Here is a 20,243-nt window from a genome sequence, read left to right on the forward strand (position 1 = left end):
GCCAGTGGAATCTGCGGGTGTTTGGTGTTAAAGAGGAACAGCCGGGGAAGACAGAGACCGTGGAAGACTGCATAAAGAAATGTACAGAAATTTTCACAAAGCAGGTGGGAGTTCCAGTGACGGTCGAAGACATTGAAATTGCGCACCGTTCCGGCCGGCCTGGAACGGGAAGACCACGCCCCATCCTCGTGCGCTTCTTTTCTCGTCAGAAAAGGATGAGTGTTTTGGAGTCAAGGAAAAAACTCAAACAAACAGGTGTGTCTATTGGAGAAGACTTGACAAAAGCGAATTATGATTTATTAATGAGAGCGAATAAACACTCTGCTACCTTTTCAACCTGGTCATCCAATGGAAAGATTATCGCCAAACTAAAAAATGGAAAAACATTAAAACTCGATATTACTAGCAATCTTGATGACACACTTGTGAGAGGCATGATGTGAACGTATAAACATATGGTACGGAGACCCATGTAATAAATGTGCAGTTATTGTTGACATATTGTTTTAGGCTTGTTGGTGGTAAAATGTCCTTGGGTGCCCCTCAGCCAAATCTTGCAAGGTACTTCTGTTTATTTCAGCATTTCTCAATATATTTTGATTTCTAACTTTCAATGCACAGGAACATTGTATTTTCGTTTGGATCACCTTTTCATTTTCCACATCTACCGTATGAAAATGTATTAGTAAAAAATCATGTTTAGCTGTTCATCTTTTAGAATGTGTGGGTTGTTTGCTATGTAGGTACATTTTCATGTACTGATAGTAATGTTGTTGGTGTGTTTGCATGCATGGTAGGTCCAGCGATGGATTTTTCGATTTGCTTTTGCTCGCTCCATATACTGCTTGACTGTTAAGGGCTGTCACATCGAAACGTTTTTTCAGGGTGCAAAATTATAGGTCATGGTCTTTTGATCCCCAGATATGTACAAGGCTGTTTTCTTTTTTGTTTTGTTTGTTTGTTTGTTTGTGTTTGTGTGTGTGTGTGTTTTTTTTGTTGTGTTTGTTTTTGTTTTCTTGTTTGTTTGTTTTTGTTTTTTCTCACTTCTTTCTTATATTTAGCAAAATGTGTGTAGAGTCAGAGGAGTAATTGAACTGAATATATGGTTGGTCCAGTGATTGAGTTGGATTTTTCTTGATTGCTAGGTTGACAGATTACTAGATTGTTGATGGTAGGCTGTTTTTGACATTCGCTATGTTGGAGAATCGATTGCCCGCTGATGACATGGTGCATACGCTGACCAAATCTTCCAGTGTTGACAGAAATCCACTCTTACTCAAACAAGATAGTAAAAAAAAAAATTTTAAAAATCTTCTTTTTTTTTCTTTTTTTCTACGGGGTTTGAAGACGTGGAGTGCAAGGTAATGGCGAAGTTACTGTGTGACTGATTGTTTTTACCGCTGGCCCATTAATCAACTGAAGGGTGTCACTTCAAAATCCTTCTTCAGAGCACAAAATTCAGCCATGGACGTTAGATGTAAAGTTATGTGTGGGGTCCTTAGATTGGCAGGGAAAAAAGTGGAAAAAATGAGTGGAGAAAGTGGGTGGATTGAACTGAAAGTACTGTTTGTTGTGCTGTGTGTGTGCTTGCGTGCATGGTTGGTTCAGTAACTGATTTTTTTTTTTTTTTTTATCACTTGCTTGCTTGATTACTTTATTGTTGGTTTGTTTTGATGTTTCACTATGCTGATGAGACAATTGTTTGCTGAGGACATGGTGAATATGCTGGCTAAGCTAATTACAATGTTGATGAACTTCACCATTACTCACACATACATTTGCGTGTGCCGCGACGCGCGCGCGCGTGCATGCACACACATGCAGACACATACAGACGCGCACACTAGTCATGTGCATTCACCTGTAACAAGAACGACACAAATCACGCAGATCGTGAATTTAGACCACTACACTACTCCCCCCCCCACCCCACCCGCCCTCCTTTTTTTTTTTTTTTTTTTTTTCAATACATGGTTATCCACAAATGTGTGTGGAGGCAGAGGGTGAATTGAACTGAATGTGTGGTTGATACAGTGATTGATTTGGATCTTTCTTGTTTGCTGCATAGATTGCCTACTTGATTGTTTACATTGTTTTGACATTCGCTATGTTTAGGGAGTCGAATGTAAGGTGATGATATGGTGAATGCGCTGGCTAAAATTTCCAGTGTTGACAGAAATCAACTTTTACAGCAAATACTATGACTTTTTTGGGTTTTTTTTAAATATAATTTATTTATTTATTTATCAATTTTTTATTTTTTTTTATTTTTTTTTATTTATTTATTTTTTTTTGGTTGTTGTTCTTGTTGTTGTTGTTGTTTTTGTTTTTTTTTTTTAAATACTAAATTGACCTCAAGGGGGGTTGAAGAGGTGGAATTAAAGGTAACGGTGATTTTTCGGGGTGGATGCTGATCTGTGTTTGTTTTTTCCAGCTGGACTATTACCTAACTGTAAGATGTCACTTCAAAATGCTTCTTTAGAGTGCAAATTTTTTTGTCAAGGACGTTTGATGCTTTGTATGCAGTTTATTTTATTATTATTTTGTTATTATTATTACTACTACTACTATTATTATTATTATTAGTAGTATTTAACTGAAGGGGGTCACTTTGAAATGTTTCTTCAGAGCGCAAAATTGTGTCATGGACATTACACGTTATGAACGATTTCCACTTTTTCCTTAGACTGGCATGTAATTTTTTTTTTTTTTTTTTTTTTAAATAATTATTATTATCTTTTTATAATTATCATTATTATTACTACTTCCTACGTTTTGTGGAGTTCGTGGGTGATTCGAACTGAGCATACTGTTTTGTTATGCTATATGTATACGTAAGTGCATGGTTGGTTCATTAATTGATTCTGGTTTTTCTTCATTGATTAAATGCTTTATTGTTTGTTTGGTTAAGGTTTGCTATGCTGACGAGACAATTGTATGCTGAGGACGCCGGCACAGCCTTTTGCAATGTTAACTAAATTTCATCTGCACTCATACAGACATTTACACATGCCATAATGTACATGCGCGCGCGCGGGCGTGCGCATGCACATACACTCACGCTGAAGCATTTATGGCTTTTCCAAAATTTCATGTGAAAAGCACTGCCATTCTCATTGGGATGTGTGGGGAAATGGGTTTTTTTGGTCCTATTTTAAGACAAATCTGGTGTCAACAATGTATTTCCAGAGAAAATAAAGTTGTTAAATTTGCCTTGACACAGGCTTATTACATGAACTCACACTGTAATTTGTTTATACGTATGAGAACCCCCCCCCCCCCCCCCAAACCGCCCCCACCCAAAAAAAACAACAAAAAACACACACACACACAACTAAAAACAAGAAGAAAGCACACAGTGACACACACACACAAAACAACACGCTAAAACATGAACATACAATAAAGAATAAGGCAAGCGCAGAACATCCAAATGCAGCGAAATCAACTCCAACAATATCTCAATTCAAACTGCCATTAATACTTAGGTGTGCGATAATCACATCATCAAGTCAGGCGACGCCCTCAGCAGGTCACTGAAGCACTGCTATCTAATATGACCTTCAACAGGAAAAAGGCTAAGGTCCGGTGGATCCCCTCTGCATGGTCACTCAGTTTTTAGCTGCCTCGGGGGAACTGACTACACATCCTGCTAATCTTTGCTCTCTTCACCATCTGACGTCTGGAGGTTCTCATCTTTGGTTTCTTCACCATCTGTCAGCTGGAGGTTCTCATCTGTGCTTTCTTCACCATCTGATGTCTGTACTGCCACTTCGGCAATGCATGCCCTTTCATCAACCCACTCCATCCTCGACAGTACCAATGCCAGTCGCTTGAAGGTAATGTCAGGCTCTCTCGAATCGTTAGCAATGCGTGCCAGAGCGTTCAACAGCTGACAAGAATAAAGCCAGGAGGATGGGTCAAAAACAACTCTGACAAGAGCCAGCATACACTGCAGGCAAACACGTAATCACATCACCTGCCATATCACAGAGAAACATACAGAAACAGTTGGGCCAATTTTATATAATATTTATTACATGTTGGAGTTGATTTCGTTTTGAAAGTTCCTGGCATGCCATTTCATGTCATCTGGTATAATCTCTCACACTGGGTCCTCAGATCGCCCCCCCCCCCTCCCCCCCCCCCCGCCTCCCCAACCTCCCTCCCTACCGAATTATTTGCTGAAACAAAATTCTTTGTAATGTAAACATAATCTGACATGCTGAACATAAAAATGCAACAAAAACATCTTGGCATGTCCAACTGTAAAGCATGCTCAGGAACACAAAACCATATCAGCTCCAACCTTCTTGAAAAAAAATAATAGACTTCCAAATGAAAGGCGCTTTTATTTCACAGTAACACCACCAATCTGAAACAGTATCTGATGACTTCATTTTCAAGCTGACCACTGTCTTTGGTTGTGAATCAGCCTGGGATTTTCCTGCTAATGAAATGAACTTGAAATGCTTCATTCATTTGTCTCTGTTTTCCTCTTGAAAAGCTTTTTCCAATGAAGAAAGTTCGTCCTGATTACCATCATCAATATTTTCTTCTCCAGCATGTAAGCTCTCTGCATTGCTGGTATCAGGAACTTTCTCTGTGTTACTGGTATCAGGAGCTTTCTTCACCTTCTGCTGTTTCACCTTCTGCTGTTTCATCTGATTCTTCTGCGGGTGGGGTTTCTGCTGCTGCACTATCATCACCTTCTGTTTCAACATTTTCAGCCTCTGCAGTGGTTTCGTCATTTTCTGTCCCACTACTATCAACTTCTACGACTGTTTCATCACTTGAAACTTCTACGGCTACGTCACCGCCCTCTGAACCTTCAACTTCAACTGTGACATCAGCACTCTCTGCTTCATCTTGGGTAGCCTCTTCCACAGCTTCTGCTGCTTCTGTTTCAGCACTATCAGCCGGTTCATCAGCTGCTGCTTCTGTTTCAGAACTTTCAGCCTGTTCACCACCTTCTGCTGGCGCTTCCGTTTCAGCAGTTTCAGCCTGTTCACCACCTTCTGCTGGCGCTTCTGTTTCAGCAGTTTCAGCCTGTTCAACAGCTTCTGCTGGTGCTTCTGTTTCAGCAGTTTCAGCCTGTTCACCACCTTCTGCTGGCGCTTCTGTTTCGGCAGTTTCAGCCTGTTCACCACCTTCTGCTGGCGCTTCTGTTTCGGCAGTTTCAGCCTGTTCACCACCTTCTGCTGGCGCTTCTGCTTCGGCAGTTTCAGCCTGTTCACCACCTTCTGCTGGCGCTTCTGTTTCGGCAGTTTCAGCCTGTTCACCACCTTCTGCTGGCGCTTCTGTTTCGGCAGTTTCAGCCTGTTCACCTTCTGCTGGCGCTTCTGTTTCAGCAGTTTCAGCCTGTTCACCACCTTCGGCTGGCGCTTCTGTTTCGGCAGTTTCAGCCTGTTCACCACCTTCTGCTGGCGCTTCTGTTTCGGCAGTTTCAGCCTGTTCACCACCTTCTGCTGGCGCTTCTGTTTCAGCAGTTTCAGCCTGTTCACCACCTTCTGCTGGCGCTTCTGTTTCAGCAGTTTCAGCCTGTTCACCACCTTCTGCTGGTGCTTCTGTTTCAGCAGTTTCAGCCTGTTCACCACCTTCTGCTGGTGCTTCTGTTTCGGCAGTTTCAGCCTGTTCACCACCTTCTGCTGGCACTTCTGTTTCAGCAGTTTCAGCCTGTTCATCAGGTGCTGCTTCTGGTTCAGCACTTTCAGTCTTTTCAACAGCTTCTGCTGCTGCTTCTGGTTCAGCACTCTCAGCCTGTTCAACAGCTGCTGCTTCTGGTTCAGTACTTTCAGCCTTTTCCACAGCTTCTGCAGGTGGTGCTGGTTCAGCACTTCCAATCTCTACTTCTATGTCACCGCCCCCCGAACTTTCAATTTCTACCTCGACTTCAGCACTCTGTACTTCAGCTGGGGCAGTTTCTGGCTGTTCCACGCCTTCCTGCACTGCCACAGCATCTCCCATGCTGATGTCAGAGAATTCGCTCAAATCTGGGATTCCGAACTCTCCTGTGTCACCTCCGCCGTCTGGCCCATCGTCCTGAGTTAATACTCGGCAAGTCAAGATCATGGACAGTTTCCTGAGTTCCTTGTTTGGCTCTTCCGTATTGATGGCAATTTTTCGCAGTACGGTCAACAACTGCAATGGTGGGACACACAGGAAAGTTGCACAGTGATGACCCAGTATAAATGTACACAGTGGAAGGAGGGAGGAACGTGGTTGTGAATGAAACAGAGAAAGAGAGAGAGAGAGAGAGAGAGAGACAAGGGTGGGGAGAACTATCAAAAGATAACAAGCACATTGCAAAAAATGAGATGATGAACAACCCCTTGCTTTAAGTTCCAGCTTGCTAACTTCACTGCTGTGGGCTTGATCCAGCAAACCACTTTGCAATTTCAGCAGTACCAACACCAATACTTGCCATATGTTAATCTAAATACACAATTTTCTACCTGCCACTTCTGGCTCAATGATGGCTTAATTACAGTGTGTGTGATGCATGTGTGTGTATGTTGCACATGCATGTGAGCATATATCATACATATGCAAACATGTGTGTGTATATGTCTGTGTGTGGGCATGGGTATGCCTTATGGCAACTAAACATATAAAAAAATCAAAATATTCAGTACATCCATCAATCCATAAACAGATACATATAACTGTGGACTCCAGCAATACTTCAGTTTCTGAATTCCTTATATTGGCACTATGCACTTGGTATTCATATCTGAACAGAAAATGAAACAGGATCAACGAGGGATTACTGACATAACAGCAGATAAAGAGTGTTGTGCAAACACTGTGCTCAAAGTGAACTCTTCAACCAATACCCGCCAGCCCTGTTCAAATTTGAACCTCACTGCCAAAAAACATGGCCAGCGGTTGCTTCTTCAGAGTTATCACCAACTGCAACACTATGAAACATCAGAAAGCTCTAATTCCTTCATCAAGCGAAGGACCCATTCCAAACCTGCCTCGAAACCAATGAAAATACACAATAAGCCAATATACCACTTTTGTGCTTGATATCCCTTTAGAAATGTGGATATACAAAGTAGTCCACTACATACAGACTGACAAAGCCAATGCTACACATGCCCCTAAATTGTGGGTGTGCTGTAAGTGTAAGTGTGTCGCAGTACATCTTGTGACAGAAAGGATTTAGTGTGAAAAGGAAATATCAATGCAAAGGATAACTGTATGAAAATATCAGTAAATATCAATAATGAATACAAGAATGGTATGCAGACATTTATAATTTCATCCACATCACCAATAAATGAAAATGGCAAACTGAGCAAGAGAAAAAGAACATCCAAAAAGACTTGAAAATAAATAAACAAACATATCAGGTGTAGTTTTGTCTTTTCAAAATAGCCTGTTCATGGTTTTATTTGTTCAATATGCCTTCACCCCATTCCAAACACACACATACACATGCACACCACTACTCAGACAAACCATAACAGACGTGATAGTGACAGCAAACCTTCACAATTCTTTCCTGCAGATTTTGCATGGGATAGCTGTATGGATGTAAAGGATGGTGCTGCATACACTCATCATGCACATATGCTAAAACACACACAAACACACACACACACACACGCTCAAACACATTGACATCACATACACTTTAAGAACTGCACTCTATTAATACCATTTGTCATTATCATCATTATGTGCACACTTGCGCAGACACAGACATCCACGTTCTCACAAATAGCCATTAAGCAAGCAATCACACAGGATACAAACATGCACAGACACAGACATGTGCATTCTCATAAATAGCCATTAAGCAAGCAATCACACAGGATACAAACAGGCACAGACACAGACATGTGCACATGCACACACACAGACATGTGCACATACACACACACACAAGAACACCTGACCACATTCTTATGAAGAGCCATTATATAAGAATTCTCACATGGTACAAATACAAACACACACATACAAATGAACAAGTGCACACATACACACATAATTATAGCCAATATGCATGCACTCTTAACATGGAAGAAACACACACACACACATACACTCACACACACATGAACACCCACACACACACATACAGCGGTTATGAACGCATACACACACACACATACACAATGCATGCACCCACACAGTACATACAAAGCACAAAAGGAACAGCTCACCTGCAGGAACTCTCCCAGGTCAACCTGTGCATTGCGATTGAGATCCACCTCACTGAGAATGTCGTGCAGCTGGTCCTCTGTGACTTTCTCTCCCATTTTCTGCAGCAGATATATGCTCTTCTTTAGCATGTTCAGTGCCTATAAGACTATCAACTGATGTCCTACCCAGAGTGTTGTCATAATGCCAATAAGACGTCCACTGATGTCCTGCATCTACTCCCATTTTTCCTTCATTGGAGTTTGGTTCAATAAACATAAACAGACTCTGAACATTTAGTTTCATGAGTCTGGATTATACCAAAAAACTCAAATGAGGATATGCCAGATAGGAAACTCCCTTCTTGATAATGATTTGCTAACTGGATCACATGGAGTGAGCATAAAAAGTGGGTTTGCTTCAATTGCAAAAAAGACATCTGAAAATTTGTCTAGCACAGACAGTGGTCCCAATCAACAGATTTACACAACTTTGCAAGCTGTTAATGGTAATTACAGATAGGTGTAAAGATGAGAGATGGATCTATCTTGTGTGATGATTTCTTTGAAGGTGATGACAACGACAGTGACGAAAATGACACCAACATTTGACACTTTGTTCAGTCCACAGATATCATTTTTGAGCGGCTGACTATGACAGTGACTGAAGGCACAGTACTTTCACATAGTATGGGAAGAGGAAGGAGAGAGAGTAGAGTGGACTAAGACGATAGGTCAAAGGCCAGACAGAGAGCGTGTATAGCAGTGTGGCCAGATATCATTAGTGAAGTGTCTTTTCAACTGCCGGAACGGACAACTGTCAACAATCCAAACTCAGGGTTGACAGACAATGGATGGAAAACATGTAGTTTTGGGGGTTTTTCTTCATGCTTTTTGTCACTAATAAGTCGACAGACTCATTAGTAGAGGGGGCAAACCAGATGCACAACCAACACTTAACTGGCTCAGTTAAACCAGGAGGCAGTTAGCATCAACAAAAAGCTTCCCCCTCTAATGGAAATGTTCTTATGTGTAATAAAAGCTCGACTGCTTAGTTTCTGAGAACATGAAAGGAAATTTTCTATCTAAAATTACGTTTAAATAACATACATACCGTGACCCAACTAGTGCAGACTCCGGCAGGGGTCTGACATTCCTGTCCTGTGCAAACTACTATCCGCCTATGCAGAGAAAACGAAAGCAATAGGGCCAATAACCTCCCGGAAGTAGGTAACCTCCCCTTTGTCCTGCTAGCTAGCGCCCTCTTTTTCCGGCAGCCATCAGGACTCCTGTTCCTGTGCTCTTCATACGGCTAAGTTTTTTCTTATCTCAACACACATCTGTCATTATTTGGACAGTTATTCACTTACATGTTTACAAGAGTTGTGACTGTCATCATAAACTTATAACCAGTTTAATTTTCTTCTACAGGCATGATCTGACAATAAGCATGCTATTTCCAGCTAGCTTTTTTTTCTTCTTTTTTTTTTTTGGAGGGGGGGAGGGGTCATTCTGTGAAAGTGGAAATATATTTTTTTATGCACAAAAATTATCTTCATTTTAAAATGCCTGAATAGTTATTAACAATAAAGATAATTAGAGAAAAGCCCAGATTCAGAATCCACATTCATTGCTTGTCACAAGAACATGTACTTTCTTATCTTCAAAAATTTTAACACAATATTTTCTAAAAAATTAAAAAAAATCATTATGCCTGAATCCTCAAAATGGCCTGGCAAGGGCAGAGCACTTTTTTTCCCAACAAAATTTTCAGGCATTGAACCAGTTAAACTTAACACACTAGCAGCTGCATGAACTGTCTGTATAAGCTCTCATTCCTCCACAACAATACACTGACAAACCATTCTTAACATGTTATCAGATATACATTTTCCCCCCCTTTCACTATCAGGTATCAGGTATAGTCACAGTCTCTTTTTATACCCGTACCCTTGTTAATACAGTGATTTCAACTTAATGCAAGGTGCTTCTTCAGCAAAACAGCAAGAAAATGCACAAGCCTGCAAAGCATTCATACTATACAAGCGTATTTACTTGACTGTGACAGTTTTATCTGAAGCAGAAAGTGCAAAATTTACACCCACCTTAAAATACCTCCTCAGGTCGTTGATCGTGACAAAACCCTTGTTCTGGTAATCCAATGACTTGAAGCGCTTGACGTACTGGTTGATCTCGTCCTTGGTGAAGTTGAGGTGAGCCTCCACCATCTGCTTGATGTCCAGGCCCATCTCACGACGCAGAAACTGGTCCGCATGCTCCAGCTCCTCCTGGAGGAGTAACGTTTCAAATTCAGTTTGAAGATGGTGTCAAAGCATTCGTACTGATCTTTACATAAACCTAATGCACTGGTTAGACCTTCTACAGTAAAGTATAGGCCAACTAACACCAAGGTACGTACACAATCAAGGCACTTTCTTCCACAATCAAAAGCAGCACAAGGGTGCATGCAAAATCTGGAGACGAGGAGCGACATCATCAGTGACACAGGACACAAGGAGGGCGCACAAAGAGGGACAGACAGAGAGAGGGAGACAGAATGAAGCAGAGAAAATAGGAAGGGAGAAGACAGCATGTTCAACACTTCTCTCCATCAACGACAATCTCTATAATGCTAAATCAGCTTTCTAAAACTGTGCTGCCTCTCTCCGAGAACGTGAGTCAAATACAGTTATACCTGTGTACGTCACATGAAAAGACACAAATAAGACCGTGTGAGTCATTTTTCTTCTGTCTGTACAGCTGTCTCTCCTCTCTCCTGTGTGGGAGTACATTGTGCATATGCATAATAAAAATGATGTATACTAAGTTGACAACTAGGAGGCCTGACTGCACTGGCTCTAAGTGCTGCAGCTAAGTGCTGTTGGGGGGCTAGTTGGCCTTTGGGGATCATCCAGCAGAGCCCTCTTGGCTGAGAAAGTGGGAATGTAACTTGGGCAAGACACTCTCCACTGTAATCAAATTCTAGCTCAGATGGTTTGAAAGCAACTGCTTCCTCTGATGTTCAAAGCTGGACACGACTGACTATGATAAAAAGAAACAGCAACAAAGTGAACAAGACAGCTGATTCACCCCCACCCCTCACACCTGTTTCCTCGCCTCGTCCCAGCCCAGCTCCTGGCCCATGATCTCCACAATGCGGGGCAGGGCCTCTTTGGCGGCATATACATTGGTGAAGGCCAGGCGTGTGCGACGGGCCAGTACATCAATGGCACGACAGGCATACTCCCGCACCGCATATTTCACCTGTAGACAGTCCAGTCAAGTTGGGTCATTAGCAAACACAAAAAGTAGAAAAATTTAGAAGCAGACCTGCCAACCCTTAACAAGAATTCAAAGCAGCATTGTCATCTGAGCACAGCAAGCCAGTGTCTGACATCTGCAGCACCAACACTTTATCTTAGTCCCACTGGCATTCTGAAAAAACGAAAAAATTGATGGTGTTCCCACTTTTTCAATTTGACATGGCTGGAGGTGAGAGAGAGAAAGATTGAGTAAGTAAGCAAACAAAATCTATAATCCTGTTGAAAACTGATGGAGGCTGCTCTCATGAAAGATGCAATCTTTATAAGACCTATGTTCTTTAAGCATTCCCTAAAACTATTCTACATTGTACCCCCCAAAATGGAGTATGGCTGCCTACATGGCGGGATAAAAACAGTCATACACATAAAAGCCCACTCACGTACAAACAAGTGAACGTGGGAGTTGCAGCTCAGGAATGAAGAAGACAAAAAAGAAGAAGAAAAATTATACATAGTATTTTCCACCTTTTTTCCCCTGACCATTCTAATGATGTTGAGTTAACTTTGCTCATTTAATCATTTTCTAAATTTTTTACAAAAACTGTCAGAGAAATGGCTAACTTCAGTCCTGTTTTTTTCCCATGCAAGAAGGTTAAAATGGGCAGTAATTAAGTTTTCTCAAACAATTTTATATTCAAACATAGTTCGCCTTTGAATCAAATCTCAAATGACTGACAAATAATTATACAGTGAATATCATCCTGTAGTCCAGCACTCTGAAATGAAACAACGACTGACCTCCCCTTCGATGTAGGCGTACTCTTCGTGTAACCTGCGACCAAGCACTGGCCATCGCTTGCCTGTCAGGTTGCACATCTTGGCCACCTTGAAGGCCTTGTCTCCGTAGGTATTGGCCAAATGCTGGGCCACCTAGCACAGTAAGAAACATCACTACAGTCACCCTACTTCAAATCAAATCAACTCATGTTGCTTACATCCCGGCCAAACCGCAAAGGGGTCATTTCAGTTCTGGATGACCTTGATTACTGAGCAAAAAACTTACAATGGGGTAAAAAAACAACTTCATCATTGACAATATCAACATCACAACATATATTAAATAAAGAAAGAGAAATAAAGATGCCATTTTAGACTAACTCTGTTGTAAAAAACACCTAATTTTTTAGTACCATAACAGGAAAGTGACTGGAATAGTTTGCAGAGCGTATCTAAAAATACAACTATTTTCTTAAGCGGATTGGTAATGAAAAGGGTGACTGGAGAGTTGATGTGCTTTGTGCATGTCAAGCAGTGGTGATAAAATATTCACAAATCAACACAGTTCCGCGATTATTTCACAAGTGAAACAGATATAGATCTAAGTTTTAGTTGAATTCTTATACTGTCTTTTGACACGAAAAAGAGCTATACACCAGCATATGAGTACTCAATACCTGATGTTCGAAAGTTCTGACAATAGATAAACAACACAGAACCTCAAATCAAATCAAATCAAAAACACTTATCAATCCACTTTGGAAATTCATGTCTCATTTTTTCAACAAAGCTGAAGTCATAATCTGAAGCATGTGAAGCATACACAAGGAAGAAGGAAGAAATGAATGAACAAGCCATTACCTTTTGTCCACAAGGTCAATCTTGTAGCAGAGTTGGATAAACAAAAAAATAACAACAAAAAGTTGAGAGCAGAAAGGCAGAGTGGGCACAGTGGGAGGTCTGACCTGGTTCTCCACACCAAAGTCCTGCACCAGGCGGATGAAGAGAGTGGGGGACCAGCCGTGGGCACCGTCCAGCAGCAGCCCCTTGGTGCAGCACTTCCTGGTGGCCTGCAGGTTGCAGGCGATCACAGCACGGTCCACTGTCTCCTCCGCCATGTGGCGGTACGTCGTCCACTTGCCCCCTGGACACAGCATCCCGATTCACACTTTCAAATTCTGTTATTTCTTCTCCTTCATTTTATTATCATTATCAACTTTTTTTCTCTCTCATCTTTCTGGGGTTTAGCATATAATTCACCTCTTCGTCATCTGCTTTCTTGTACAGACTATCATGGTGAAAACTCCTGAAACCTACAGCCTTGAAAAGCTTGACCACAGGGGTGTCAGACAATATTGTTAAATTCCACTTCAAGTGAATCATATTTCTTTCCCTGTAGAATGTACACTTGGGGTATTGGAAGTGAAAGCAAGGTGGACTGCTGTTATACTTACCACAATGAAACTTTTGCTTTTATGATTTATAAAGTCTTCTTTGTTGCAGTATTTCATGTCATGTGCTGGAATCATGTTCTAATCAAATACCCCACAGAGGTTTTATAGCTAAGAAGACATAAATCTAAATATCATCACACTTTATGCATCATGATTGTCATTCACACTGCATGATTGTCATTTTCTTATGTTGCACCTTATCAGTCATTCTTTTTCCTCCTTTAATTACAGTCAGAAAATTCATTAAAAATCAGAATCATATCTGTATTCAGGAGCTAAACATAAATAAGAAAAGCAAGGCATATTAATCAGCAAGAGACCGTAATCAAAGTAAATCTTTTTTTTTTTTTTTCTACACATCTTTGTGTTTTCAGGGGGAAAAAATAAGGTCCCTCTTTCTCTCACAAAATACATATGCTAATGCACACATACACACACGCATGCCATACTTAAAAGTCAGCCAGGTGTTGTTATGTAATCTGACATTAGCACAGACAGTGTAAACAAAGCCCACTGGGGTGGATGGGCATGTTGGCACAGACAGACCTGCAATAGTGATGAGCTTGTTGTCAGCCACCTCGATGATGTGGTTCCTGGCAATGGACTGGGTGTTCTTCTTGTTTGGGTCTGATACCAAGGGCCGGATCCCACTCCAGGCCGACAGCACGTCACCACGACGCACTGAAAGCAAAACAAGGCTGGTCCTGACATGTGTTTTTGTTTTACTGGTTTAGCTGTCTGTATGGATTTGACTTGTTTGCTTATCTGCTTAGCTCTCTTTCAGTCTGCTTAGCTTTGTTTCAGTTACTTATCCATCTGCATATCTCAAGTATGTATTTGCCTACTTTCTATTCCTTATCTGCTTAATTCTTTTTTTTAAATTTTTATTGTAATGTTGTTAACTTGTTTTATCTTCATAACTAGCTTTACAATAGCTCACTACATCTACAAAACCTTTTTTAATATACTAACTTCAGTGCCATACACATGAATGAACAAAAAAACAAAAAAAAGAAGAAAAATATCACATCACCAAGTTACATATGACACTGACCAGCTATGGTTTTGCATTTTATCTGAGAAAGTGAAAGAGACACAATCTAACAATCTCTACTGTCCTTAGCACCCCCCACACCCCCACCCCCTCCCTTCCCAAAGAAATACAAGTGAGAGCAGGGAAGAGTTTCAGAGTATGGAATAAAAGAGTTAACTCGTTACCAATCATATTTAAAGGAAATTTTCTTCCTAAAATTACGCTTAAGTAACATACTTACCGTGACCCACTAGTGCAGACTCCGGAAGGGGTCTGATTCCTGTCCTGTGCAAACTACTACTCGCCTATGTGGAGAAAACGGAAGTAGCTATGGCCGATAATCTCCCGAAGTAGGTTACCTCCCCTTTGCACCCCTGACTAGCGCCCTCTTTTGACGGCAATTCCCCGCAACCAGCGCAGCATGCAGGGAGAACAGAAAGCAGGGAGGAACGGGAGGGTCTTAAATGTGGGTCACGGTAAGTATGTTACTTAAACATAATTTTAGGAAGAAAATTTCCTTTTAATTACACATACTTTACTGTGACCCACTAGTGCAGAATGGCACAACAAGGTGGAGGGCTCATCTGTTCTATTGTCAGTGCGCTGTGATGGCCTGTTGTACGACCACCGCAGAGGCAATGCCTCTTGAGCCATCATCCCTAAAGCAATCATCCCTCAAGTAGAATTCAATGAAGGTAGCAGGGTTTTTCCAGCAAGCAGCCCCCACGTCTTGTAGCCGTGCTGAGTGGGCAAAGGCAAGGGAAGAGGCCCATGCTCTGACTTCGTGAGCTCTGGCTGAGGGGGCATGTGCAAACGGGTCTGAGTTTGAGTGGTTGAGCTGGCAAAACCACTCGCCAGGGGTGATGGGGCTCAGAGATAGGGTGTACTGCGTCACCTAAGGATATTGGTTTGGGCAAAGAAGACGTAGGCCCGCAGCTGTATAATGGGAGAGGTCTGTGGACCACAGCTGTGCTGAGAAATGTAGCGCAAAGAGAACTGGGTCAGTGTGTTGAATCCACTTTATTGAGAGCCTTTCCAATCAAAGGAAGGGAAGGAAACACATACCCAATAGGGTTGTCTCACTTCAGCACGGTTGAGCGTCAATGCAAGGAGGTGCACATGCGGCTTGATCTGATGATTCCACATCGGTTGTGGGCCGATAGTGGAAGTGATATATGTGTTTGAAGGAAACTGTGGCATGAGACAGAGGTAGCCCACCATGTTGGGCTTGCCTCAGGCATGACAGCCAGTTCTGTAGAGCTCCTTCATGTGAGCTGAAAGGTGACAGGCGCTCGAGCCCCCACTTTTTTGTCGCTACCAAAAAAAACAGCACTGGCATGCTGCCTATGCATAGAATGGTGGACATTTGGCAAACAAGAGATTTGAGGTCCCTGGTGTCTCTGGGATAAGCTGTGTAACTGCCCAGGCAGGTACCATCACGAAGGGGCATACAGAAGGCTTGGTGGCTTCTCTACCCGAGTGTGGCATGTTGGAGCAACCTGCAGAATGTTGCTGGCAGTCAATGGCTGGGTTGGATCAGGCTGTGGGAGTGCACTTCATGTGCCTCCAGGTCACTGAGTCTCTTTCCGTGGTGGAATTCCTAATGAAAGAGGGTTTCCACGGGGAAAATTTTCACTGAAGGTACTTTAGTGAGAAAGGGGACCAGATCCATGACAGGCCTCTCTGGCTCTGTGTGGTGTGCACTAAGTCTGGGATGGAGCCGAGCGAGGGTAGGGAGAAAAGTGGCTCTAGATGTGTTGTACTGGCCATTTACATCAAATCAATGATCTGACATACGTTTACAGTATGGCTAACAGCAACGTGAGAGCTGTATTATCAGTGGTTTCTGAATTGCAATGGGAAATTGTTTGCATCTTAGTCTTTCATGAAGGACTATGTCTCTCACACTAGAAGTCAAATTACACTGGGACTTAGTGCTGTAGCCTTGGGGGCTAACTAGCCTTTGGGATCCGTCCCAATGGTGACAATCCTAAGGCCCTCTTGATCGAGGGACTGGGGATGCAACTTGGGCAAAACACTCTCTACTATAAATTGTATAAACGAATTCCAGCCCAGATAGTTAGGACAGAAGTTGCCTCCTCGTACACGACTGATTATCATATACTGGTCCTAGGAGGACACCAATCATCATGGGTAAATCAGGAAACAGCTGCTGTGTGCTCAAGGGATGAAGGTGTCCACCATGCAGGTTCTGCTGAAATGTAAGGAAGCGGAAAGGATGTGACGGGGTCCTGTGGGGCAACCGTGTGTCTGAAAGACATGGTGCTTGCTTCCGAAGTGACAACAAAGTCATCCTCTGACAGGCCCTTGACTGAAGACTGGGGCTCCATGATGGGATAGCCTGTCTAGGCTAGAAACCCCTGGAAGTGTCTCATTGGAAAGACAGTACTTGAGAAGGAATGCCCATCTGTAACCACAGCAGTGGTTGTGTGTTGAGGCTGAAAGGGTCAGGCAGGGAAGACCAAGTGCAGAAAGTGCTTTCGAACGCCAATTGTTTGAGACGTTGATGCTGGATCTCTGTTCAAGCAAGGTGATGGGCCGAACAAATGGGCTTGAATGCGGCATCTGCCGTGCTGGTAAGAGTGGGCAGAAAGGTGCGCCCCTGTGGCTAATGAACGGTTCGTTGTGCTTTGTGAGACGCATCCGTCCTCATCAATATGCCTTTTCTCCCGAGTATAGAGGAAAACAATTATTACCCAGGCCTTCTGCTACTAGTGAGGAGTGGAAGAGATGGACTTAGGGTGATTGTCTCCTGCCCAGTGGGCAGTTTTTCGGCCTGCTAAAACTTGGAAGGCAAATACATACACCCCTTCATGGGAGGGCCAGCTAGGATGTAAGGCCCGTGTGGAGCTGTTGGCACAACCACAGTGGTGCAAACCAAGGGTTGTTGTAGGCAAAGAAGGGAAGAAGGGATGCCTTACAAACCTGGAAGGAATGAAGGGCATGTGTGTCCAGAGTGGCACCCTGAAGCTGGACTGCCTCATCCCTCCTTGTACCAAGTAAGGGCATCTCTAGCCCTGTGGGTGAGGAGGGAGTGTGTGTAAGTCCCTCGGGGCCAGCTGCAGCAGAGATGTGGATGTGGCCAGGAGCATATGTTCAAGCTTGCACAAGACAGTTGTGTCTCTGTATGTAGTAGTCCTCCAAAATGGAGTGAGAAAACTCTGTGCTAAGATGTGTACAAATATGTACATAGGATGTACGTAGACTTCAATGAGAGAAGATGTCAGGGAATGTCATCATGCCTATAGATCAATGCACGAAAAAGAACACATGCACAAGCATGTATGTAGCAAACATGGATATACTCAAGTAAATGGGAATGTGAACTGAAAAAGTAATGCAAAATGTCTAATAGATATGTACATACACATGTGAAGACTGTGCTTGTATGTAGACGCACAGTCCTGAGCCTTATGTACAGAAGTGTGCAAAAAAAATATGCGCATATATTGCTGAGATAGAAAATCTCAATGTATAGAGATAGGGGGGTGAAGAGCCCAAAAAGTTGAGTGGCACATAGCCTGAGAAACAGAGGAAGGAAAACAGAGGTTGTCAGTAGCTGATAGAAGCTGCTGCATAAAGCCCTCAGGTGGGCAGCAAGGTCCTATGAGAATGCAAAAGAACATCGCTAGTGGTCAGTAAAGGGGGCTGGAGTGACTTGCTGTGTGAGTGCAAGGGAAGTAACTGTGTTGCCTACTGCCCAAGTTTCAAAAGCGGGGTTGCCTCCCTTGGCGCCGAAAAATTGGCGAAGTAGAGGCGGCCTCTTCAACACATATCCCCTTTTGTTACGCTTCCATGCTGTAGTGGAAGGAATGTCATGTTGCGTGTGGGAGTCTGTGGTTTGATGCCACAATAACCAACACGGGTGAAGTGGGCCGCAAGGGAGGTAATAATAATGTCCCTTGGTGCCGAGGTCAATGATGAGAAGAGGTGCAACTTTTGTGTTGCACGTCCCCCTAGCGGACCACCTTCCTCCCTAAGTAGAGGGAGGGCTTCCCCGTCTGAATCGGTCGCCACTGGACGAGAGACAGTTGAGGGCGTGCCACATGAAGGAGCCGCAATTTGTGGCCGCAGACGTCATGTAACGTAGACAGTATGAGATGCTGACTGTCAGCTGGGGCTTGTGTCTGAGCCACCACTGGCTGGGTAACAGCAGAGTCTGTCGCAGTGTGGACGAGGGGCAATGCTAGTGCAAGGGAGGTAACCGCGGTGCTCACTGGCAGGGGTGCCGAAGCGGGGGTTGCCTCCCTTGAATTTGAAATTCGGAGCAAGGGGAAGGGTGCATGCATGTGTGTGTCCCCTAGTGGGTCACCTTCCTCCCTACCTAGAGGGAGGGCTTCCCTACCCGAAACGGTCGCTGTTGGACTTGAGACAGTCGGGGCATGCCGTGTGAGTGGCGAGTGTGCGAAGTGGAAGACGTTAAGTCCGTGTTGGATTCCCTGAGAGAGAGCACACTCGTTCCTTGAAATTATGGGCATGGGGAAAGAGATAGAGGAGGGCGACTTGCGCACCGCTGACTGGCAATGCCGAGAAAACGCAGAGCGCGTTGAGACCGATCGCGGAGCGACTGAATGAAAAGAAACGACACCACTGACCTGAATATGATGAAACAAACCCTGAGAAGCCGCCAGAGGAGGCGTAGGAGGTGGTGGTGGTATGGAGTCGACTGGAGGGAGCGGAGGCAGTGGAGGAGGTGGAGGGTTAGCATTGTAGATGAAGCCCGAGGTTGAGGGCCCGGTGTCAGATCATATCATGTCAATATGAAGGCCTTTAGGCCTGTAAGGCCTTTTGCCTGCTGGAAATGGGGGGAAGTGAGAGCCCCCATCATTGTATAGAGATTTTTATAATCTAATAGTGCGCAAGGCTTATTAAGGTGGACCACTGCGTCATTTTTAGCTAATTTTTGTCTCTCAGGAACTACTAAAGATATCTGCATGAAATTTGGTACACATACTCAGGATGTTAATATAGACACCTGTGCTAAGTTTGAAGATTATAAGTCAAACAGATATGAAGATATGATAATTTTATCATAAAAATACACACGGTTATTTGGCCCATTTGCAGCACTGAACACATGCATTACATAATGATTCTCATCATTTCCACAGTTTGTTTTGACATCATTTAGTGCAATGATCACAAAAGCAGATGCCCATTGTCCACAAGCATTGTTCTCTGTCTTGTCAAAAACGCATAAAATTATGCATTCACGTTTGTATGCTTTAGTCACTTGCTATGAAAAAAACTACTAGAGGTAGAGAGTTCTAACTATGTTCATTGCACTCAGCACAAATTTTTACATCAGTGTGCCTAATTTTATGATAATATTTTCACTGTATCAATTGTTACACGTGGGCCACTGACGCACCTGCAGCAGAAATTCAACTTTTGAGAAAAACGCCTTCAAAGATTGTGTTGAGAACTCACAAACTGCAACCCATAGTTACACACTAAAAAATAATACACAGGAAAATAGCACTTGGCCAATATCACTAAGTGGTGAGAAAGAGTTTTTTTTTCAGTTACTTGATTGTTCAAA

General features: G+C 43.0%; 1 protein-coding gene across 3 annotated transcripts in view; it reads right to left on the reverse strand.

Moving 5' to 3' along the window:
- The window catches only part of LOC143288132 (glycerol-3-phosphate dehydrogenase, mitochondrial-like), a 47,994-nt gene that overhangs the window by 4,979 nt on the left and 22,772 nt on the right, over positions 1-20,243 (reverse strand). For 2 of the 3 annotated variants that reach the window (XM_076596434.1, XM_076596425.1), the window contains exons 10-15: positions 14,194-14,328; positions 13,159-13,337; positions 12,215-12,346; positions 11,259-11,417; positions 10,259-10,441; positions 8,178-8,276 (exon numbers count right to left, since the gene is read on the reverse strand). In XM_076596434.1, the coding sequence (XP_076452549.1) occupies positions 8,178-8,276; positions 10,259-10,441; positions 11,259-11,417; positions 12,215-12,346; positions 13,159-13,337; positions 14,194-14,328 (887 nt within the window). Of the gene's footprint in view, positions 1-1,776; positions 1,862-8,177; positions 8,277-10,258; positions 10,442-11,258; positions 11,418-12,214; positions 12,347-13,158; positions 13,338-14,193; positions 14,329-20,243 lie in introns of all 3 variants that reach the window. The other variant, XR_013056041.1, reaches the window with a different exon arrangement.

The sequence above is a fragment of the Babylonia areolata genome, chromosome 1 (genome assembly GCF_041734735.1).
Source record: "Babylonia areolata isolate BAREFJ2019XMU chromosome 1, ASM4173473v1, whole genome shotgun sequence".
Lineage (NCBI taxonomy): Eukaryota > Metazoa > Mollusca > Gastropoda > Neogastropoda > Buccinidae > Babylonia > Babylonia areolata.